The 25,589-nt window shown below is 37.0% G+C and overlaps 1 protein-coding gene across 1 annotated transcript in view; it reads left to right on the plus strand.

Annotated features, from left to right (window-relative positions):
* Positions 1 to 25,589, plus strand: part of RNF217 (ring finger protein 217) — a 129,878-nt gene that overhangs the window by 67,461 nt on the left and 36,828 nt on the right. The window contains exons 3-4 of the mRNA XM_049654296.1: positions 10,963 to 11,196; positions 24,497 to 24,661. Of these exons, the coding sequence (XP_049510253.1) occupies positions 10,963 to 11,196; positions 24,497 to 24,661 (399 nt within the window). The remainder of the gene's footprint in view (positions 1 to 10,962; positions 11,197 to 24,496; positions 24,662 to 25,589) is intronic.

A 25,589-nucleotide genomic window follows, 5' to 3' on the forward strand; every position in this document is an offset into this window, starting at 1 on the left:
TGTTTGAGAGTGTTGACTGCGTGTGCCCCGAAACTCAAGGGCACTCAGCCACATAAATAGCACCAGAATCTTGCATCTGATTCCCATTTTAGGGTTCTTTTCATAAATTGCCTGTATAGTTTCTTTATTTTCTGATTGTAAGAAATTGGAGTATCTTATTTAGATTAACATAACGGGAAAATAAGAGCGGATAACACATAAACAAAGAAAACTCAATTTTTTTTTCTTTTAGAAGTATTTCCCTCTCTAACCTGTGACAAAATATCTAGTCTATTCTAAAATTTCTGCCTTTTAAAAAGTAAGTTTTATCATAGTGAGATGAATATGTACTCATTCTGTTTACCTGAGCACATATTATATACATTTCTCTTTCAGTCTAAATAGTTAATTTATACTTTGTTTTGAAAAATACCTTCACACTAATATTTTTAGACACTGATTAATATTGGAGAGTTATCCTCTTAAAGAATCTAGGGAATTTATCTTACTGATATACTTGCTCACATGTGAATAATTTATGTATAAGGGTATTCACTGTGGCACTCTTTGACATACCAAAATATATACTAGAAACAATCTAGATGTTCAACAGTATGAGAAATAAGGCTGGTTATAGTATGGTGGCATACTGGGCCATTATTAAAAACAAACAAAACACAAGGAAGACCTTCCTATGTGATATGAAAATATCCCCACAATGTATTGTCAAGTGAATAAAGCAAGGTGATTATGATTTGCTAACATCTGGGTAAAAAAATGACAGAATACATATATTTGCATTTCTTATATATGCTAAAACATTTCTGGAAGGAAACAGCAACTATTTGGTGGGATGGATAGAAAATGAGTATAGTTAAAAGAGAGAGACTTGCTAATTTGTATCTGTACTTTTTGGTTTTTGAATTATGAGAATTTCTGACCTCATTCAAAGTATTGGATTAAAATTTAAACAGTTTTGGGGCGCCTGGGTGGCGCAGTCGGTTAAGCGTCCGACTTCAGCCAGGTCACGATCTCGCGGTCCGTGAGTTCGAGCCCCGCGTCAGGCTCTGGGCTGATGGCTCGGAGCCTGGAGCCTGTTTCCGATTCTGTGTCTCCCTCTCTCTCTGCCCCTCCCCCGTTCATGCTCTGTCTCTCTCTGTCCCAAAAATAAATAAAAAATGTTGAAAAAAAAATTTAAAATTTAAACAGTTTTCTTTTCTTTTTTTTAGTTTATTTATTTTGGAAGAGAGCACATGGGCTGGGGAGGAGCAGAGAGAGAGAGAGAGAGAGAGAGAGAGAGAGAATCCCAAGCAGCCTCTGTGCTGTCAGTGCAGAGCCCTACACAGGGCTTGATCCCATGAACCATAAGATTGTGACCTGAGCCGAAATCCGACGCTTAACCAAGTGAGCCATCCAGGCCTCCCTAAACATTTTTCTTAAATGAGTGAACATGAGATCCACATATGAGTGAAAATATATGGTATCTGTCTTTCTGTCACTGATTTATTTCACTTAGCATAATACCCTCCAGTTCCATCCATGTTGTTGCAAATAGACAGATTTTATTGCCAAGTAGTATTCCATTGTATATATAAACCACATCTTCTTTATCTCTTCATCAGTTGAGGGACATTTAGGCTCTTTCATAATTTGACTATTGTTGAAAGTGCTGCTATAAACATTGGGGTACATGTGCCCCTATGCATCAGCACTCCTGTATCCCTTGGGTAAATTCCTAGCAGTGCTATTGCTGGGGGAGGTGAAGGGGGACAGAAAAGTTACAGAGATGGAGGGAAGGAAACCATAAGAGACTCTTGGATACTGAGAACAAACTGAAGGTTGATGGGGGATGGAGGAGAAGGGAAAGTGGGTGATGGGCATTGAGGAGGGCACTTGTTGGGATGAGCACTGGGTGTTGTATGGAAACCAATTTGACAATAAATTATATTAATTAAATAAAGTAAAATAAATAGCTCACTTGAAAAAAATGAATAAGTATGAAAATTTGGGTGAGAAGAAAGAGGAAAGGAATTTAACATAAACAGGTGATTGTGTATAGAAAAACACAGTTGCATGATTGAAAATTAATGCTGCATTAATCTTCTATTTATTTTAATGATCTAAACATTATTTTGCTGTTTTTTAAATTTTTTGTTTATTATTTATTTTTATTTTTTGATTTATATCCAAGTTAGTTAGCATATAGTACAATAATGATTTCAGGAGTAGAATCTAGTGATTTATCCCCTACATGTAACACCCAGTACTCATCCCAACAAGTATCTTCCTCAAAGTATTTTGCACTCAGTGTAAATGCTATGAGAATTCAATTAATGCCTTCAAAATTACATGTCATTGTGGTGTTAATTTCATTTCCCTGATAACTCATGAAGTTGAACACACCTTCATGTTTGTTGGTAATTGAACATCCTCTTTTGTGAAGTGCCTTGACTATTTTTCCATTTGGTTGGTTGTCTTCCTTTTTCTTATTGATTTGCAGGGCTTCTTTATATATTCTGGATGAACAAAACCTTGTCTTTGCATATTGCAAATATCTTCTCCCACTCTTATTGACAGTCTCACTCTCTCCATAGTATCTGTTGGTGAACAGAGATTTAAATGTTATTTAGTCCAATGTAGCATTTTTTGGTGGTATCTTTAGGGTCATATGTAAGAAATATGTCCCGTCCCTAAGATCATGAAGATAGTTTTCTTGATCACCTTTAGAAGTTGTATTATTTAATCTTCTATGATAATAGCTACTGTCCACTTCGTTTGAGGTAGAAGTCAAGACATATTTTTTTAATGGATATTTAAGTGACTCAGCACAACTTACTGAAAATAATTATCCTCCACACTACTCTATAGTGTCGGTGCCTGTGGTGTCCCCGTGCAAGTGGTCTGTTCAGTACTCTTCTGTTCTAATATCTGTCATTACCCATCCTTATCTCTCTGTGTGCTAGAGTCATACTTTTATAATTACTGTAGCTTTATGATTCATCTTCTATCTGGTAGAACAAGTCTTACTACTTAGTTTTTCTAGATCAGGAGTACAATGACTGTCCGTAAGTATTTCACAGTCAGCTCATAATTTTGAACTCACTTTGTCCTCAAGAAAAGAGGGAGAGAGAGAACTGCAGGAAGCTTTATAGATTAATATGACTGAATTTATATTTTTACCATATTGAAACTTCCTTCCAGTTCAGGAACCTGATGTATCCTTCCATTCATTTACTTCTTTTTATTTTCTTAAAAATATTTCAAATATTTCTGTGGAGTGGTATTATACATATTTTGTTGACTTTATTAATACTGCATGTTTTTTATATTGCTATAAATGATAATTCTTAAATATTTTTTCACATTGCATGTTACTAGTTTGACTTGATTTTTGTGTATTTTACTTATTCAGCAAACTTGCTAAATTCAGTTATTAATCCTAGTAGTTTATCTGTAGATTATTTTGTATTTTCTGTATATATAATTATGCAATCTGTGAGAAATGGAGGATCTTATATCTTCATTTTTAATTGTTTTATTGTCATTTCTCTTCTCTTCTTATGTTGGCTATGAACTCTAGTCAATGTTGAATAATGGTGGCAGTGTATACTTGACCCACTTCCAATCTCAAAAAGAAAGCTGTCAGTATTTCACCATTGAATGTGATGTTTATTGTAGGTTTTCTTGTAAATGCTCTTTATCAGGTTAACAAAGAGTTTTCATCTCTTCCTGGTTTGCTAAGATTTTAACATGAATGAGTGTTGAATTTATCAAATACTTTTCCTCTATGGAAGATAATTTTCTATGGAGATAATCATATGATTTTTCTCCCATATTAATGTATGAGTTATACCAGTTATCTTTGAATGCAAACCAAACTTGTATTCTTGCAGTAGACCTTCTTTGATTATGATCTGATGCCTTTTTCTTAGATTGTTCAGTTTGGTTTCCTAATATTTTGTTTAGGATTTTTGCATCTATGTTTATAAAGAGATTGGTTAGAAATTTTCTTTTCTTACAATGTCTTTATCAGGTTTTGGTATCAGGATTATGTCCACCTAATAAAACAACTTGAGCAGTGACCCCTCCCTCTCATACCCTTTTACTTATTCTCTAAGAGTAGTTGTGTAATACTGGTATTATTTCATCCTTAAATTCTCAGTAGAATTTACCAGCAAGATAGTAGGGGCTGAAGTTTTCTGTGTGGGAGTACCTTTTTCCTCTTTCGCTTTTAAGATACTTTGTGTTTGGTACTTGACAGTTTTATTTGGTGTGCCTATGGCTTGATTTTCTTTGTATTTATTTTATTAGTATTTTTTATGTTTATTCTTGAGAGACACAGAGAGACAGAGCATGAGTGGGGGAGGGGCAGACGAGAGAGGACACAGAATCTGAAGAGGTTCCAGGCTCCGAGCTGTCCACACAGAGCCCAATGCGGGGCTCGAACTCATGAGCCATGAGATCATGACCTGAGCCAAAGTCAGGCACTTAACCGACTGAGCCACCCAGGTGCCCCACTTTGTATTTATTTTGCTTGGGGTTCAGAGAATTTCTGGGATATTTGACTTGATGTTTTTCGTTGTTGTTTTTTTTTTTCAAATATTCAAAGGCATCTAGCACAATGCTCTGTAGTAGCTGTTGAGTAAAAAAAAGCAGCCACGTTCCTATAAATGATAAAGTCATGGGAGATCCATGAACTTGAAAATGAATCTGCCTCTTTAGTGCTCCACTAAGTAATTAATGCAAGATAACGTTTAGACAGTGCTTGGCAGGGTGCCTAGCTGGCTCAGTCTCTAGAGCATGAGACTCTTGATCTCAGGGTTGTAACTTCAACTCCCATGTTGGATGTAGAGATTTACTTTAAAAAGTTAAACTTAAAAATAGAAGGAACAGTGCTTGGCATGTAGGAGGTGCTGTGTACATTTCATGATTGTTATTGCTTTTGTTGTGGTAGTCTCTTCTCCTCTGTCATATTAACATGTTCCATTTTTAAGGAAAAATTAAATTGTTATCAACTGAACAAAAGTTCAAGGAACCCTGCAAACTATTATGACCAACACTTACAACCAAGATTGAAATCATAAACCATACCTTTCATAAATCAAGCTTTGAAAGCCAAGTTTTAAACTTTCTCTGTCCTTTTCTTTGGAAGATTTAATTAATCTGACACTTTTCCAGAGGCCTCTTCCCTCACCTGTGTCACTAAATTACTTCTGAGTTGTCCCAAGTGGCAAGTTAGCCTTTTAGCTTGAATGTTAACTGGGTAATAGTGTCTCCTGGAGACACTTGGAGATTGATTTAGAGTTAAGTAATTTTGTCTTACAAGAATGGACATGTTTTTGTCCAGAAGAATTGGACAGCTATTTTTCAGTGATATAAACTGGCATTAGCATTGAATACAGCATAAATTTAAAATATCTTTAAGTATATTAAGTACATAAAATCCTTGAAACAGGAGTTAGATGACATGTTATTTGAACTGTTAAATTGATATTAAAGAATTATTGTCATTTTAAGAAGATATTTAGTATCATGGTTATGTATTTTAAAGAACTTATTTTCTTTAGATCCATACAGAAATATTCATGAATGAAATGACATGATGTTTACTATTTGCTTCAAAATAATATGGGAGGACAGTATGGACAGTGCACAGAAGAAACAAGATTGGCCAAGAGTTGATAATTGTTGATGCTAGAGAATGGGTACTGAAGAATTCATAATCAATCTGCTTACTTTTGCATATGTTTATGATTACCCTAATTCAAAACAAGTGTTTTAAACAGTGGGTAAAATATTCAAGGGAATTCTTATCATCAAATCCAAATTGCTAGAATAGGCTATCAACACAAATTTGATTCCTGTTTTCTAAGGTTCTACAAGGTCAGAATTCATACCTTAAAGCTACTTTATATCCTGGACCTATATCTTTTACTTGTAATATTGTAGGAGCAAATATATGGGCTTTTGGATGGAGTAATGATCTTTATTCCTGTTTCTATAATAAATTTGCAGTGAATCCTGTCTAGCAAATATCACATATCTACAGAAACTATTTTATTAGACACTTCTCAGTGAGTAGCATTGGCCCATCATCTGATTATTTAAGCCAAAATCCTAGAGTTACCTTTGCTTCCTTTCTTTACTTCATTTTCAATATCTGGCTCATCACCAAACCCCACTGGTTCGTCTTCCAAAATGCACCCTATATCTGGCTACTTCTGTCACCTAGTTCAGTCATCCATCATCAACTGCCTGGAGGGCTGAAACAGTCAGAGGCCACTGGTAAGAAGAAAAGTATAATCTAGAGCCCTATTCTCCCAGTGTCCACTTTTGTCCTTCTATAGTCCGTTCTCCAGGAAGGCCCTGAGTGACTTTTTTAATGTAAATCAAGGTCTGTCACTTCGCCTCATAAAACTACTCAGTGATTCACACTGAACTTAAGAGTATAATCCATAGGTTCTTATCACAGCCAGCAAGGCCTGTGCGATCTGGCTCATTTGCTATGTGTCTCAGCCACTCAGTTCTGTTCTCTGAACACAAGCACATCAGGCACCTTCTGCCCTGGGGCCATGTCCTCGCCTCTGTTGCCTGTAGTCTCTTCCCCAGTTTCTCTGCATGAGGACACTTCAGTTCTCTGTTCAAATTGTCACCTCCTTGGAGATCCCTTCCCTGATTCATAGTTCCCTCTAGCACTGACTATAATCTGCCTGGTTTATTACTTGTTTGTCTCTCATTTCCTGCATAGAAGCCCTGTGTCTCTCTCCCTTCATTTTTGCAGGGTCCACCATAGTGCCTAACCTGTAAAAAACTCATTTCATTGAAATCTAAGACATGATCAATTGTTATATATTGTATTATATTGTATAATATACAATATTATACACATGATTGTATATAACATACAATTATTACAATATAATATTGTGTTACGTGCCACCAAGAAAATAAAAACTGCAAATTAAACAATGGAACAATGCTTAAGACTGTTGATTGTAAGACTGTCCTGACTTTTGAGATATTAAAATGCTGAAGAAACTGTGTCCTTGAACTGATGAAATACATATCTTGTTGAATAAATAAATGAATGCACTTTGCTTAATCATGATTATTTGTGATTTTTTTGAGGAAATTATTCTGAAAAAGATAGATATGTAGAGGCCAAGAGATTGCATAGGTCATGAGTAGCATTTTATTATGAAAAAGGAGATAATCTTACTATGCAGAACTATAAGTACTTCGAAGAATTGTATGAGTAATTGTTCCAAACTGCCTATTACAAGCTTACCAGCAATGATTCAAATTTAGTAGGTCCTGGGTGGGCCAGAAAACCTGAATTCTCAGCAAACACTTTAAGAGACACAAGCAGTTGTCCCGGAAGCAGATTCAGGCCCTAAATTTTAGATGGAAGGAGGACAGAAAAGATAGAGACATAGATTCTGAGAGAGTTGGTAGCGGGAAGATGAGTGAATATGATCATATTGCTTCTATCTGCTTAATAAAGTAGAGATCATTTGGTCCATTGCAGTGGGGTAAGGATTTTGCAGCTTTCAGAAAGAAGAGAAGGTACAGGATAAGCAAAATGCAGAGAGTTTGAGAACACGAAGAAAGTGTGTGTTGTATGCAAGTGGATAGATATGCAGACAGATTTGGAAAACACTGAAGAAGACAAGGTCCTTGGTTGCTTGTTAGATGACAGGTATCCCAATGTGGTGTGGAAATGAACACTCACTGCTGAAGGAGTAATAAAATAACCTGCTCCCTTGAGCTACCTTGGGTTGTTCTGGTCCCTAAACTACATTCATTTCTATAAGACCTGACTGTCCCTGGGTGGCTGTGAAATTACTGCTTCCATTGTTGTCACTTGTGCAGTTAAAATAAATTTATAGGTGGGGCACCTGAGTGGCTCAGTCAGTTGTGTGTTTGACTTTGGCCCAGGTGCCCCACATCGGGCTCACTACTGTCAGCGCAGAGCCTGCTTCAGATCCTCTGTCCCCTCCCCCCTATCCCTCCCACTCATGCTGTCTCTGAAAAATAAATAAATACAAACAAACAAACTTATAGGTGAGGGAGGCCAGGTTAAAACATTGACCAAGGAGCCAAAAAAATAACTCCTACCCCCTAAAGTATGCTGTTCCCCAAGAATAAAGAGTCACTTGAAATGGCCCAAAGGGGGCGCCTGGGTGGCGCAGTCGGTTAAGCGTCCGACTTCAGCCAGGTCATGATCTCGCGGTCCATGAGTTCGAGCCCCGCGTCAGGCTCTGGGCTGATGGCTCGGAGCCTGGAGCCTGTTTCCGATTCTGTGTCTTCCTCTCTCTCTGCCCCTCCCCCCGTTCATGCTCTGTCTCTCTCTGTCCCAAAAATAATAAAATAAAAAACGTTGAAAAAAAAAAAAAAAAGAAATGGCCCAAAGGAACTCTTTCTCTGTGGAATGAAAAGGAGTTGTTTTTCACATGCTGAAAGTCGGGGTTTTTCATTTTCATATGGAAAACAAACACACTTTTAGGGTGGTTCCGTGCTCTGCCCTCACACTCTCATTTCAGTTCATCTGTACACCCGTGTTTTTATATACTCTCACTTTGTGGTCCAGTCTTACTGATCATCTTTCAGTCCTTCTGTGGCTGTCATCTTTAAGTTAAGATGCATATACCTTAGGGCAGTATACATTTGATCCAACTAGGATGTGGGGAAACTATGGGTACCCCACTAAAATGTGCCGTATTCTCTTACCGCCAAGCCTTTGTCCGTGTTTTATCTTCTGTGTTTGAAACACCTTCACCCTTGTTTGGCTAAGTTCTATTAATCTTAAGATCTCACTTGAAACCTTCCTTCTTCCAAGAAGCCTCTTCTGAACCTCCCAAGGGTAAGGTTACCAAGCCTTCCTCATATCCTCTCCTGACACCCTGTTCTTGCCCATCAGGCATGGTCACTGCTCTGTATCATGATTACCTCTTTACTGATAGGCACTTGCAATGCTTCAGCACCTAATCCAGTACCTGGCTCGGAATCAGCTTGATAAATGTTGACAGAATATTAAAAGAGGAAACATGTATTAGTTTTTTAAAAAGTTGCATATGTTTCATTAACCCAGTTTTTAATAATGTCACACATGTTTTTTTTTGTCTGTTTAAAATCTTCTGAGGATTTATGTCTTGAACTATAACTGAAAAATTTATTATAAACCTTAATTTGGGTTATAATCACATTTCATAACCCCATAACAAGTGTAATAAGCAAATCTGATTGTAACTAAAAGCAGACATCATAAAAAATAGAAAAATTATTTGAGGCCATTGTTTGAAAAATCTCTCTAGACCATGTTATACAATAGTGGTATAGCATTATGTAGCAATATACACTTTCAGCAAGTTTATCCTAAGAAGGAGGTTTATCCAACGCTCCTTTTTCATTTCATTATCAGTCTGGCTCGTGTCCTTTACTGGTATTAAATGTATCATCTCATGTATCCTTCAGCCTGTGGCCTCTTATTTTTTTTAATGTTTATTTTTGAGAGAGAGAGAGAGAGGGAGAGGGAGACAGAGTGCATGAGAATGGGGGGAAGGGTAGGCAGGGGGGCTGGACAGAGGATCTGAAGCAGGCTCTGCACTACAGCAGACAGCCCCATGCAGGGCTTGAGCTCACAAACCGTGTGGGGCTCAAACTCACGAACTGGCTCAAACTCATGAGCCCTGTGATCGTGACCTGAACTGAAGTCAGATGCATAACCGACTCAGCCACCCACACACTCCCAGCCTGTGTACTTTCCCTGTCCTCAAATTTGTGCCAGATACACAGCAAAGTGGGAAAAAAAGTTACTCTGATGTTAGTTGTGTGTTTTTTTGGAATTGTTCTTTGTGGTGATGTTTTTCTTTCTCCAGACACTCCCTCAGTTTTCACAGATGGCTTTTCTCATTAAGGTCAATGTGTTTTGCCTTCTCAGAATGTCAAGTGACATTTCACCCAAGTGAGAGAAAGAGATGGTTTAACATTATTTGCCGTTTGGAGCCTTCACGGCCTCCCTTTGCTATATTAGGATATACAAAAAGAGATTATGATGCCATGATGTATAAATATAAACACTTCTTGTTCACTACTTACGGAAAGTATTCTTGGAACTCTTTGTTACAAAGTAGTTTATTTTCTTCATTTGTTAAAATTTAGTCGTGTCCACACTTGGTGCTTCATATGCTATAATCTTTCATGCCAAACTTATCTAGAATCCCATACCAAATGCTAAATGTACTCTTGTAGTATATCTTTCTCCTCTCTCCTAACCTAACTCTGTGGTCCTGTGAAGAAGTTCATTTTATAAATGACCTCAGTTGTAGCCAGATCTCATGTGTTTTTTTTGTTTTGTTTTGTTTTGTTTTTGCATCAATGTGATTGGTGTAATTTTCTTACTTGCTCCTGTGATTCTGATGACATAAAAACTATTCCATGTTAGTTACATGGATGAGTCAGGGAAAATGGAGTTATTATTGGCAATATTTTAAAACTACTATGTGTTGTATATATGTATATGTACTTTGAAAATCCTTTGTTCTTCCTTTATAGTAGTTAGAGGTGCTTTAAACTTAGTGCTGAGGTACTTTGTAGTTAGGTTGAAAAATCTGAATCACTTTTTCATCCAACTATTCCTTTAGCTGGAACATTGTCTGAATGCTGAGGTTTCCGGAAGGATGGGATGATAATTTGCTTCTTTGGTGAGCCTGTGGTTTAGGTCCATTTAAGTTTACAAACATGATGATAGAGAATGCTTAAATATGCTGTAAATCATTTTGGAAACTTTATATGGTGATTATTTTGGTACTGCACAATATAGGTACCAAAGTGATTGCCATTTATTAGGTTAGAAGTCATGAAAAATGACGAATAATCCTTTATTGTAATCATGAAATAAGCAATACTGTATGGAAAAAAAAAAGAACAGAAAATTAACCAGTGCTTTTCTTGGGGGGGTCTCCCATTTGCTCTTTCACACAGGTACAGCTTGGCCAAGTAGAAATCAAATGCCCTATCACAGAATGTTTTGAATTCCTGGAAGAAAGAACGATTACCTATAACTTAACACATGAAGATTCCATCAAATATAAGTACTTCTTGGAACTTGGCCGTATTGATTCCAGCACCAAGCCTTGTCCTCAGTGCAAGCACTTTACAACCTTCAAGAAAAAAGGACATATTCCCACCCCTTCCAGATCAGAAAGCAAATACAAAGTAAGCATGTTCACCAGAGTTGTGGGTTAGATGTCACATGATGCCTAATTAGGCCAACTTGTGGTGGGCATTAAGTGGGCTTCCTTCCCTTAGAAGTCTAAGGTGAGTGTATATTGGCTGTGATTCTAAAAATATGTGGTTTGGGGAGGCTGATGATAAGAGAGCACTCTTGAGGATTAAATTAAAGTTTTTCTTTGACTTTAACCATGTTTAAAATTCATTTAGTAGCCTAATCAAAAGGCTAATCTTTTTAAAGTAATTGTCACTGCTATTACTAAATATTAAGTAAATACTAATACTTTTTTGGGGGGGTAAGCTTGACTTTTTCAGTGGACCCAAAGTGAATCTCTTCTGGCTCTGTCTGTGATAGGTGCAAATAGTATAAAATGCTTTTCATTCATGTATTCAGCAAGTACAAAATGCCAGTATAGGCCAGACAGTGTGCTAAATTTGGGGGATACAGAGGCAAATGTGAGCTAGTCCTTGCTCCAAAAATGTCTAGTGAAGGTGAAGGTGAGAGAGACACATGTCCTAAAATGACAGTTCAATATGATTAGTCAAAAAAACAAAACAAAAGCAAAACACAACAACAACAGAAGAAACAAAAAACGAGAACCCAAATACACTTGGGCTTTGAGAACACTGATGGAGGAGTGGAGGCTAGGATGGCAGGAGAGACTTTTTGCAGAAGATGCAGTTCTCCAGGCAGATAAACAGATAAACGTTGGAGAACATGTCAGAGCAAGGAATGGGTAAGTGTGCAGGCCCTGAGGGTGAGGCAGGCATGCTGGAAACAGGTGCTTGGTGGAGCTCCTCAGGAGAGAGCCAGGGAGAGGCAGCTGGTCAGGTATTTAAAAGCAGATCATGTTGAGTCTTCCACTGTGCTCAGTTTTAATTTAATTCTGTAGGCATTACAGAAAGATCATTCTGGCAGCATTAGTAGAGGATGTCACGGGAGGGCAAGACTGAAGACAGGCAAATGAGAGCAGCAACTGTGGGAGCAAATCACTGATTCATAGCACTGACTGTACATTACAATCACCCGGAGGGCTTTTAGACACCCAGTGCCCCAGGCCCACCCCAGAACAACTGTCTTGCAATTTTTTGAGCCTCACCTGGTCTAGTGTGCAGTAAATGAAGAGGGAAGACAATGAGGCCCATGGCAGTAGTTTTCATCCTTGTCATTACAGCAGAATGGCAGGATGAAGAGGTTTCAAAGGCTATTTGAAGTCGTCTCCATTTAAGGTAAGTCTTTGCCCATGCTCTGGTGTTAGAAGCAGTGGTTGCTGCATTATTCATTCTGTAGCTTTGAGGGACTGTGGTTTAGAAGTACCTTCCTCTACTCGTTACAATGATGAGCTAGAGTAGGTTAGTCAAAGCCTCTTACTGAGTAACTGGGCTTTGAAATTGCTTGGCTCTCATAGTTAATTCTTTTATTTACTGCCTTGGTGCAGGCTAGTCTCATAACTATCAAGACAACCCTTGTTTTTTGTTCTCTAAAAAGTACATGTTTGAGATTGCAAACTATATAACTAAAATAATGCACTTACGGTGATTTTGAATACTGACTTAATAGCAATAGAATACTTTTAATTTTTTTAATTTTATTTTTGAGAGACAGAGGACAAGTGGGGAAAGGGCAGAGAGAGAGGGAAACACAGACTCTGAAGCAGGCTCCAGGCTCTGAGCTGTCAGCACACAACCCTACACGACACGGGGCTTGAACTCATACTGTGAGATCATGACCTGAGCTGAAGTTGGATGCTTAACCAATTGAGCCACCCAGGTGCCCCATCAATAGAATACATTTATTTGACTCTGTATATTCTTAGGTTAAGTTATTTTTCTTCCAATTTTATGTTATTGGTGTTATCAGAAATTATTCATTTTGAAGACACCTGGGTGGCTCAGTCAGTTAAATGGCCCACTCTTGATTTCGGCTCAGGCCATGGTCTCACCGTTCGTGAGTTCAAGCCCCACATCAGGCTCTGCACTGACAATGCAGAGCTTGCTTAAGATTTTTCTCTCCCCCTCTCTCTACCACTCCATGGTTCAAGCTAATGCTCTCAAAACAAATCAATAAACTTAAAAAAAAAATTTAAAAGAAGAAACTACTAATTTTACAAGGACTTCTTATCCCATAACTTATCATATTTTTTTCTTAAGTTATGTTTGGAATCATATATATAATATATATTTTATATAATTTGTTTATAAAATATATATTGATACAATTAATAGATATTATATAGAGAATATATAGAATATGTATAAACTGTATATATTCTATATATATAAACAGACTGTGCTATTTTAGAATTTTGGGTAGTTAAAACATGTATGCATAATTGAGTCAAAGTGGAAATTATTTAAAAATATATTGTTCTTAGTAAATGGGTGAAAGATTCAAGTTAAGGTGCAATTATAGCTATAGTAAAATTTTATAGGTCTCATTTCATCCAAAATCACCAAATCATTTGATGATGAGCATGATTTATTAGAATGCACATGTATTGAGAGGGAAATATGTAAAAATTGAAAATACAAGATCCCATATTTGTACGATTTTCAGTTAACCATGAACTCTCTGATAACATTTGCCAATACCAGTCTTCCTATCAGTTGGGTTGTACCTAAGAAGAAACGTAGGGGACAAATGGATCAAGATGTCAAACCTAGTAAGCTCAGTTTTTTACTTCTGATTAGCAAAGGAGAAGGGAATTTGTTTCAAGGAGAGGAGAAATTCAACACAAAATAAATGTTGATCACCAACACTTAAAATCCTTGATAATGGGTGAGAGATGAAAATCTCAATATAAAGTAAAACTGTTAAGCAACTTCCAAAAAATGTAAAGCTACCACAGAATTTGGGGATGATTACTGTTATTACTCATCTTTACTCTTGAGAAGATGTCTAACAGAAAAGATAAATAATTCCCCCTTTCAATATTGTACAAAGTTCTAGGGATAACACACAATTCCTGAAGCAGTGGTTTTTACTATTTCATACAATGTTTATGTAGCATTTTTCAGCATTAAAGTCTAAGCTCTTACATTAACATGAACTACTTGATTCAGGTATCCATACCTGTCTGGATTCTCATGAGTAAGGAGAGCTCAAACATGAATGTATCAGCAAACCAACTGCAATATTCATGATTATAGTATAGCACCCTACACTGAGACTAGTATCTTTGTTCTTTGCAGTACGTCAGTGCCTATTTTTTAGGTTTGCTCTAGTTTTAAAAATTCCACTTCCCCAGTAACAGAACCCACTTCCAACCTGGTGTAGTTCATCATAACTTTAAGAATTCAAGTACTTGAATGTAATGAATTGAGTCATAACACAGCAGAAACAGAGGGGGAGAAAAAGGTTACCACTAAGATCTAACATGCCTGGGCAATTTAAAATCTCATTATAATATTGTTTGTGGCCTAAAGTGGGTTTTGTACCTATTGATAAAACACTTTAATGTGTATTTCATTATTACTCTTTTTGTGTCATTGAATTATAGTTCATGATCCAAGATGTCACTCTTTGAGCATTTATTATGATTTCTGTCAATTCAGCTATTTTGTATTAGGACATACCTTTGGATACATCATCTCACATGAAATTTGAAATCTAAAATATCATATTTTGGGATTTCATTTGAATAGCTTTGCAAATACCACTTGTTACATTTTTTGTACACTGCAGATGAAAAAGGAATAAACAGAATAGATCAACAAGCAGTAAGAAGAACTCTTAGGTGCAGTACATCTTCCAAGCCCTCATTCAGCATCTCCTTTCTGGCAGAAGTTTGAGTACATAGAGCTTTTCGTTATGTTCTGAACTCCAGTAAACTCCTACTATATTAAATAGAACAAGTATATTCCTGAATTGAGCAATTTACCTGGAGACAAACTTGCCTTTGTGCAAATCCAGGTTTTCTCATCCATATTTATCTTCTTGTTCCTGCAACTCCTGTCATGAGACAATATCTTATCATTTCGTTTCTTTAAAGTTGATTTCAATTTCCAATTAGAAATCAAATTTCTAGCCTGAACAGTTCCTATAATTTATTAATACAACTGCATATCAATGTAGTGAACACATTAGTGATGATAAAATTAAAATGCTAAAGTTGTGGCTTTAATGGTGTTCATGCGATACCTGGAGACAGACACATTACCACTAGAAGAAGTTTTTCTTCATAGCAGCTATCATTTGGGATATTATGGTTATATGTGTGTGGTTATTTGCTTAAAGTCTCTCCCACTGGTTTCTAGGAGGCCAGGTCCAGGCTCGCTGACTGCTGATAAGCTGTGCCAAGCCCTGTATCTGATAGACTGTGCTCTAAAATATATTTGGCGGAACTAATAAACGGGAAAATGCATATATAATAATGTGTACTGTAATAAATGTGCATAGAAAATGCTGAGAGCATGGGAGAAGAAAGGTCAGGAGAGATTTAAAAGGCTTCATTAAAGAGTAAACTAAGCCTTGAAATGTTGAATTTGCCAAGCTGGAAAAGGTGGGTCAGAGAACTGGCTTCAAACTAGATTTAAACTCTCAGCCTTCCACATACTAGTTCTGCACCTGTGAGTTTTCACATCTTTTACTGGGGTTACTAATAGTACCTGCCAAAAGGGCATAGAAAGGATTAAACAAGGTGACACATGTAAAGTGCTTAGCACCATGTGTGACACATTCTAAGTGTTCAACACTTGCTAGAAATTATTATGTTTGCCATCATTATTAGGCAGGGGCCACAGAATGAGCAATCCTAGGTTATTGGGAGGAATATAGAGGAGTCAAGAACAAGACAGGTGGAATAAAAGATTGGGTGACTGGTGGATGGTGGGAGTAAAGGAGGGGTGATATTGACTATGTCTTAAAGAGGAGTCACTTTGAGGAGTGAAAAACAAATTCATCTTGAAATGTGTTGCTAATGTTGTTTGAAGACCCTTTGGGGCCTCAAAGGGGTATCCAAGAAGCATGGATCTCATGAGGAGGGATCTTATGGCAAGCATTAATATTTGAGGAGGTTGAGGCAGGAGGGAGGTGACTGAATTCACAGAAATGTATAACACATATTTTGGGAGGTAGAGAAAGTTATGGTTTTTCATGGGAAAAAGGAGAGAATGGCAAATGATTAAATGCAGACATTTTATACTCCTCAGTAAAATACTGAGGTATGTGCAGCCCTAGGTTTTCTTCCTATTTCCAGGTGTAAACGAAGAAATGGTCCCCCTTTTCATACTGATTTGGAGTAAGTTGAAGGACATGCATAATCAACAAGGAAACATGATAGTGGTCATTTTCTTTATGATTTCCTTCAGGCATAACTAATAATAATCTCCACTCTTCTTCCCACAAATATTAAACAAAACCTTGAAAATTCACAAAATGGTGCTTTGACTCATTGTAAGGTGAAAGAAAAAAGCCAATAAAATATCTGGGGAAACTCCCTCTATGTTCTTACCTTATATATTTAGCAGTCTTTTTTTTCCTCTCTCCGGGTAGAAATCAGATTTTATAAAGCTGTGCAAATACATGGTTTCCTTGCATGGCAAAAGAACTTTTCTAAGGGCTTTATAATCAAATCAGTGGGCTTTTTGTTTGTAATTGGTATACTTTGAAATGTGCTTAACTGGAAGGCTGGAATTCTGATAATACTGAATTTACCCTCTTCCTGTGTCTATTATTCAATCCTCTCTGACCTGTTCTGTACTCCAGAAAGTTGCCTCTTTGAACTCCTTCTCCAGATTCCCTGACATCTTGATTCCTATTTGGGTTCAGCCAAATGTTGGCATTGGCAGGAAACAGGAAGATGGGAGGAGAGAACAGTAGATGCATTACTTCCTCACTCCCTTCCTAATTCAATGCAAAGCTCTAGCAGTAGCCATGTCCCTTTTATGACTGTACCTCCCGCTGGGTGGTCCCTCCTCCATATCTCTTTTCTTTTAATACAATTTATTGTCAAGTTGGCTAGCATAGAGTGTATACAGTCCGCTCTTGGTTTTGGAGGTAGATTCCCATGATTCATCACTTTCATACAACACCCAGTGCTCATCCCAACAAGTGCCCTCCTCATTTGCCCATCCCCCCATATTTCTAATTCTCACTGAGCTGCAGAAACCTCTTTCCTGCTTTGTCTGTTTGGTGCTAACAGTGACTTCCCACTATTTCTGCTTCTGTGGGCCTGCCTATTCTTTATTCAAATGCCAGCTGCACATCTTCAGGTGTACCTCCAATAAACAATTTTCATAAATAAATAAATGAATGAATAAATAAATAAATAAATAAATATGCTTAAGCTTTCTTTTAGTAAAGATAATTTGAGAATTTTTTTCTGTGTACAAAAATTTTTAAAGGTTTCCCATGAAAGTGTGGCTAGCATGCTGCTTTGCTTTTTGGTTTTTCCCTGACACCATCACTTTAAATGGACAATGTTTACAAATTGAGAATCACATTGTGCATCAGCCCTGCAAGATCAGTTTATGCTATAATACACAACAATTTCTCTTGGCATTAATGCATCACTGTTGTTGGGAGCTGTAGAAAACAAGTATAGTTTCTTAAATGATTGTTGCTAGCATAGATTTGTGAGCGAGATAAAGATGAAGTCGTCTACCCTGGTTTAAAGAAGCCAGCTTAAACAAAGGGTGTGTTATATATGCTAACTTTGAAAAAAATGTGTAACACTCAGCTATGATGCAGATCTACTAAATTTTATTGGGATGCATTTTCCCCTCTAGTTACTAATGAAGTGCTTTACTAAAGTTCTTTGTTTGCTTTCTTGATGTATAAATTAGCTGCAATATTTTATAGTTTCCTTACTTGAACTTCTAACAACAAAGGCCAAATATTAGAATTCATTTAGTATTTTAGCCTCCATCTGATGTTTTAGAAAAAGTACAATAATTGTTTTAATCAAGACTCATAGCTACCATAAACCGACCTACATTGAGACTGAAAACTGTTGCTGTTTTTTTCACTTCATTACATCATCTCTTGGGTCTTCAGCAGAAGAGACAAGCTGAAGAATCATTTCTCTCTGACCATGTGCAGAAGAGTGGGTAGAAGTAAGCCAAGTCTGGTGCTCATTCTAAAATGGTCTGGAATTTCTGTGCATTTCTCACCTACCATACTCTGTACTTCTACCTTGCCATATGTACCTTCTCAGATCTGTACGGGAACCTAATGCAACAGTCTTCATGTGCATAAATCGTGTCTACAAAATGCTTACAGGTGGCCATTCAGACATTGATTCAACACTCCCATTTTTAAGAAACTTTCTACTTACAGACTAATTCCCTTCTGTTTTGAAAGAATTCATTGTTACCTTCAGGCTGAGACCTATCTCTTGTTTTTACCTTTGGTCACAGACAATAGTCCCATTTCCCCACATACACTATGTAATTAGATGGTCCTCCTGCTTCTTTAGATGGGTTGACTCTGAGATATTAGCCTTATTGTGTTGTGTTCAGAATAGATGTCTTATTGAAAATTAGATGATGCCATACTGCTCTGGCTAGTAATTTTGGATTAAATCAGGGCAGAATCTTCCAGTGCCAATTATGTTCACCTATGAAGAGGTAGGTCCTCAAACAAGAAATAAGTTGAGACAGATTCTTCTCTGGGCCTTGCTTTCTAGGTTTAGAGGAAAAGTCTACAAATGCTTAAAGGTGTTTCCAAGTGGTAGAAGCAAAATGGATTGGTATGAAACAATGTTTTTCAAATTAGGGAGAGAGGACTCTTTGCAAAGACAGAACCCCTAGAAGAGTATGTCTTTCTATTGAAAATGAAAGCTAGTACTAAAGTGAATGTATTGTGTGATAAATAGTGTGTTGCATATGTAAAAGGAGCCTAGAAATCAATATGAGGGATGTCAGTAAGGCTATTTATATAAATAACCACTATATCTCCATACAGGTTATCTTATGTGTTAACTTGTTTTTTGTTTGTTTGTTTGTTTGTTTGTTTGTCTGTTTGTTTGTTGCCCTCATTTGATCCCTACCCTCTAGGAAAGTTTTCCTTTCATTTTCCAGCTTAGGTTCACTATGCTGTGAGAAATTAAGGCAAGGGTCACTGGGCCACATTTGGACTGTGTTCAGGGAACAGTGCCTCGTGAAGCCTGTATATTACTGACACTATATTCAGGGAGAGATCCCAAGTAGAAGGGGACTAATGGACCAATCTTACAAACTAAGAATCAAGGCAAGAAGTCAAGCCATGTTTTCCCCATGTGGAGAACCTGCCACTCTTGCTTTAGGATTTAATCATATAAGGGAGCAAATAGTGCTTCTTTGAAAGTATTTGAAGCCATGCATCAAAGAATACTTTTCTCCTCTCTATTGTACCCTGTACTTCTTCACAATCTTCTTGTCTTCAAGAAAACCATCTTATCATAAAACTTCTTATAACCATGCCATTTCTCTATTATTTATATACTGATCAGTTTCTTTAGGGCACAGCCTAGTCTGACAAAGACTTAAGTCATGTTAAGCTACGGACAAAGCCATAAGTTGTATGTTTCATGTAAGCAAGTTCTGGACCACAGTGTATTTTGAGAGATGCATCAAGAGTATAGGAGCATAAATGTAAGACTCAGTGGACTTGTTTATTAGACACTTCAGCAAGGCTGAGGATTGAACCAGTTGAGGTGACATCTCTGGGCCATACTAGAACACTTGCTATTTCCCCCCATACACTGGGTGCTTTCAGCCTCTGTGATAGCTTTGGATGTGCCCTCTGCCAGAAGTGTTACCCCACCACTTGCCCCAGACACATTCCACTCAACCTTCAAGGCCACATTCTCTCTGAACATTACTCTTCCAGCCTTCTCTGAAACACCTTTGCTATGGCACCCACTTGTCGAAGCTTCTAGTTTAGTGGTTATGACACCGTTTTATAGCTCTCTGGGTTGGTATCTATCTGTCTTCAGTAAATTCCTTGAGGATAAGTATTTTCATTCTTTTTTATGTGCCTAAAATCAGTACATTCAGTACCTACTACTTGAAGGTACTCAATAAATATTTTTTGAATGGGTAAATGAATGGTGAATATGTTTTATTATTGAGTATCTGTCTTAACCTATACTTCTAATAAAACAAATTCTTCTTAGAAAACTGAGTTAGCTCATATTTGCAATGCTGCATCTATACACAGAGATTATCTAGTATTTTATGTTTAGTAAGTAATGATTTTGTGATTTAAAATGATTTTGTGATTCAGCCAAAAAAAAAGATGTTTCTGGGGTGCCTTTTGGTTTTGAACTCTTTTATGTTGTGTTTTTTTTTTTTATTTGGTATGACGAACTGTCAAGAGAAAACACCATTTGCTGAGGGCAAGTAGATGGGTTTAACCTGTCATCTGAGTGTCACTGTAGCCCATATTTCTGTAAAAACTAAAGGAATTCAAAAGTCAAAAATGTAATATAAAGGTTTTTTAATCTTTCATGGATTCTGGGACAAGTTATTCAAGATTCTTAACTCTGATAACTTTATTCTTAAAACACTTGCAGCCCCCTGTCTCTTGTAGGAGAGTTTGATCATGATCGTGATGCTCAGTAAAATGTCATGTGGATAAAATATTTAGTAAATATCATCTAGTAATCTAAGAAATAATACCATCTCAGCCATTAGTCATAAATTAGATAGATATGTTGATTTTTCTTTGAATTCATTTAATGTTACCCAATATGTAGTGCTTCCTGTGTGCAAAATAATTCATTTTACAAATAACTTTGAGTGCCTGCCATGTGCCAGAAGTTCTATGTTACTTATCTCAGGAAATACAGGATGCCTGAGACATCCTTTGTCCTCAGTGAACTTGTAGCCTGTTAAGGAGATTAGACATCTACATGTCTAATGGGAGTTCTGTAAAAGAGACACCGAATCTCTTTGGGAGGAATAGGGAAGACATCTTCAAGCAAGTCGTGTTTGATCCAGATAAGATTTCAATAGACAGATTGTGTTCATTGGACTTTCTCCAATTACAAGAGACAGAGATATACTTTCTTTCAAGCTACCTGAGTTAACGAGGTTTCCTGCAAGGCTCCACAGGAAGAAGGAAGGGCAGGAAAACAGCCTCAGCAGCCACTGAAAATACAGCACTCTTTCTGTTTGCATGAGAGCCCTTCTGTTGCGTCACTGGACTTGAATGTCCGTTGTTCCCTTTTGTGATCTGCACTGTGCTCACTCAGCTTTTCTCACCTTTGTCTTCACAGCAGAGGTAAAGTTTATGTGTATCCCCGTTTCACTCCTCAAGAGAATAAATCTGTCTTGCTGAATCTCTGTTCAACTATGAGCACCCGGCTACACAAACTCATGCCAGCCACCCCATAGACTGCTTGCCAGCCAGTGGATACATGCGTTTGCTGAGGGACTCATCCCTATTGTAATCAGTTGTGACCAGGGATACAGGGTCAGATGGTATCGAGCAGAGCTTCTCAAACTTTAGCATGCATGTGAATCACCAGGGGACCTTGTGAAAATGCAGGCTCTAGTTCAGTAGGTAAGGGCCGTGACATGAATTTTTTGTTTCCAGCAAACTACCAGGCGATGCTGATATAGCTGCCCCTCCAACCACACTTGGGACAGAAAGGATAGAATGTAGTGGCCTCTGCATGAATATAATTACTCAGAAGGCAGGCACTCCGTGTGGAAGGGCTGTGGTTGTAAGACAGCATTTCATGTGGAGGAAAAAGTATTAAAAAAAGGAGTGGAAGAAGATGCAGCAGTGATGTCCGTTTGTGTTTTATAGAAGGCCAATTTTGAATATGGTTAAGGTCACAATGAATAAGGCATCTTCAGACCAAACAGCATGTAGACAATATAGAACAACAGTGTTGTTGGGGTTGACTATTAATCCTTTTATTATCTTACTCCAGAGCAAAACAATAGTTATTTTAATGTTTTCAGTGAGAGACAGTAAGCAGTTGGATCTGAATTTAAATTATCCATCTTCATTTGAGAGCTTACTGCGAAACTCTTTTCAGTTTGCCACCGAGTTCGCGTTGGTGAAGATTGCCACAGGACTTAGCTGTTTATTATGCAAAGTTGGGAGCCTGAGTCCCTGGTGTAGACACCCACGTATCAGATTCTTTATCATTCTGGTACCTTAGGAGAGTCACACGGTTCTAATTGTCTTCATTAGGGATCCATAGGGATGATAGTTTAGCACTTGGTCACAAAGATCCTTGAACCATTTTGATGTCTGACATCCACAGAGTTAATCCCAGTGTCAAAGTGCCATTTCATTCATTCTTCTGTTCATTTCATAAACACAATCTGACTGATTAAAAAGCAAAGAAGTTTTTTTTTCTTATTTGACAGTGCTAGAGGTCAGTGATTTAAAATTATGAATCATGTTGAATAGAAGGGAATTTACTTAAATATTCAAGTCCTGATAATCACAGACGCGTGAGGAAAAACGAGTCTTTCTGACTTCTTCCCCATTTCATTCATTACATGAGAAAGTTACATTCATATGCCTCATGTGATATTTACATTTATTCCTCATTGTTCAATGACAAGGGGGAGATGATCGTTTTATATTGTTTTATTATCTGGAGTTTACCCACTTCAACTCATTCTTCTTACTTTAAAATGACTATTTAACTTTAATGACCAGAGAAGGCAAAAATGATTACTTTAAATGGCTAAATAGCAACATGCCTCCCTTTTATAACCAAGAAGTCTCCTAATTTCTGTAAATAAAATTTTGAAAAGGATTTTCAACATTCACTTTTTGTTGGTAGTCATGAAGAATTCTGACTTACTGAATAGCTTAACCATGGCTTTGACTTCTATGTTTATTGTTTTCAAATGCTGAAGAAAGAATACTTTCTTTCTTGCTGGCTTTGGAGCTAGACAAACTTATGTTTAAATTTCTTCTTAAGGCAAACTTGCTACGTTACTTTGGACAAGTTATTTAATCTCTGTGAGCCTTAGTTTCCTTATCTATAAACTTGTGATTCTGTCTACTTTGTAGCATTATTTTGGAGGTAAAAATAAATACTTCATGTCATGCAGTGGTATAAATGTTATACCTAAGAGAATTTCAATAAATAAATAGACATGATGTTTAAAATTTTCTGACAAAATAACATTTTGTTTTGATATAAATTAAAAGCAAAAGTACTTTTGTTACTTCATGTTTACATAGGAAGAATATTATCTATTCTTGACATTAGTAAAAACTGCAGTGCTTTGAGTTATAAGATCTGTGATTGTAATTTCTCCTTGGTTAATCTCTATATCAGAAGCTTTGTTGTCAAAAAAAAAAAAAAAAGTGGTTTTCCAAGAAAATAAGCAGAGATATTGTCAGCAGTTTACCAAAAGAAATTCTAACTAGTTTTCAAAGTGTAGTCAGTAAATTCACTCATGCTGTGTGAAATAATATACAGGAGCATGGAGAATAGTTATCCGTTTTGTTTATATTGAGACATTTTATTCACTTTAATCCAGCAGGGCTGAGAAATTCAAATTATGCCTATATGTTCTTGGAGAGTGAACACCAGAAATATTGTATGAGAATGGGACACCTCACTATCATTCAAAATGAAGGAAGTAAGAAAAATGTCTTCCATATCAAGTGGAAAACAGATATTTTCAATGAACATAAACACATACTCTCACATATACCTCTACATAGTGAAAATGCAAAGACATTTTTTTGATGGATTCCTAGGTACAGGCCACAGGATCACCATACAGATATATTTCTAATAGGATCCTTTGTATTAATTTTATAATTAACCTCCCTTAGATTAATAACAAATGAGACATGTCCTTTATTTTAGATGGCATTTACTAGTAAATGCTGGTATAGTAGTTTATTTGCCAGTGTGTTTTTCATTTGATGGAGCATCTGTGGGGCTTTGATTTTATAAAAGTTAATGAAGCCATTGGTAATAGCAATGGAAACTCCTGGGAAATTGGTTCAAAGAAAATGTGAATTTCAGGGTAGCAGCCTCAGTTTGTAGGTTCAGAGCATTGTGGACTTCAGATCTTACTCTGTGCTTCAATCTAGAAGATTTTCTTAAAGCCAAAATAATTTCCAGAATGTCCCAATGTTTATTTCCAGTATGGTCTACAAACAGCCTTACCATCCATGTCAAAGCAATTCTTTCCTCCTTTAATAATAGAACAGTTACATCTCATTGTAGTGTAATCTTATAGCGGGGTAATATTTTAAGTCTGGACAGATTATAACCTTCAAGCTAATCTCCTCAAGCATCATCATTCTTATCCTCTTAGGAACTGTCAATATGTCTACCAGTGCTTAATGTTACTTTTCCTTATACAGATCCAGTGCCCCACGTGCCAATTCGTCTGGTGTTTTAAGTGCCACTCTCCTTGGCATGAAGGTGTTAGCTGCAAGGAGTACAAAAAAGGGGACAAGTTGTTGCGTCACTGGGCCAGTGAGATTGAGCATGGGCAGAGGAATGCCCAGAAGTGTCCAAAGTGCAAGGTGAGAAAACTAACCTTTGCCCAGAAAATCACTGAACGGTAACATTTACAATATTGAAGTGAATTGTATTGTGTAACTGTTTTAATGCAGGTTATTTGCTGTTTCATTTTAGAAGAGTAATTATATCACATAACTAAATGGAAGATTTTTGCATATAAACGACGTATATTCTTTTTACTTGCATTGTACTTCAAAATTTAAGGAGGCTACATATAATTACTGATTTTAACCTTCAAAGTTTTTATGTTCTAATGGAGAGGTGTGGTGCACCTGGGTGGCTCAGTCAGCGGAGTGTCCGACTTCGGCTCAGGTCATGGTCTCATGGTTCCTGGGTTTGAGTCACACTTTGGGCTCACTGCTGTCGGTGCAGAACCTGCTTCAGCTTCTCTTCCCCTTTCTCTCCCTGACCCTCTTCGGTTCATGTCCACACGTGTGCGTGCTCTCTTTCTCTCAAAAATAAATAAACATTAAAAAAATCTGAATTGTTCAAAAAAAAAACCTAAAACTAAAAATGGAGATGTGTGTATAGGGAAAAGCCGAAATGAAAATAATGTAAAATATTATTTCTAGTTTCCTGCATGTACTATAATCACTCTTCAATTATGCAGGCTCTGAGTCCTGCTATCCTTTGCTTTTCTCTCCCTCTTCCATTGCTTATCACTTAAGGATTACATTAAGCTGATCATTTGCTTTTTGTAAATCTGGTGCGGTAGAAGCTAATAGCTGAAGTCAGAACTTAGGGATTTTATGAATCCCATTTCTCATTTTTCTCTTGATTATCACGCAGGCAATCAAAAGTTAGTAGGCATTTGAGCTGAGATTTACATGTTGAAAGTCAACCATGCAAACAGCCAGGGAAGGCTCACCTGTAGAGAAATCAGCAAGTAAATCCAGCCAGAAAACTTTGGATTTGATACTTACAGGATAG

Source organism: Panthera uncia (genome assembly GCF_023721935.1).
Source record: "Panthera uncia isolate 11264 chromosome B2 unlocalized genomic scaffold, Puncia_PCG_1.0 HiC_scaffold_24, whole genome shotgun sequence".
Taxonomy (NCBI): domain Eukaryota; kingdom Metazoa; phylum Chordata; class Mammalia; order Carnivora; family Felidae; genus Panthera; species Panthera uncia.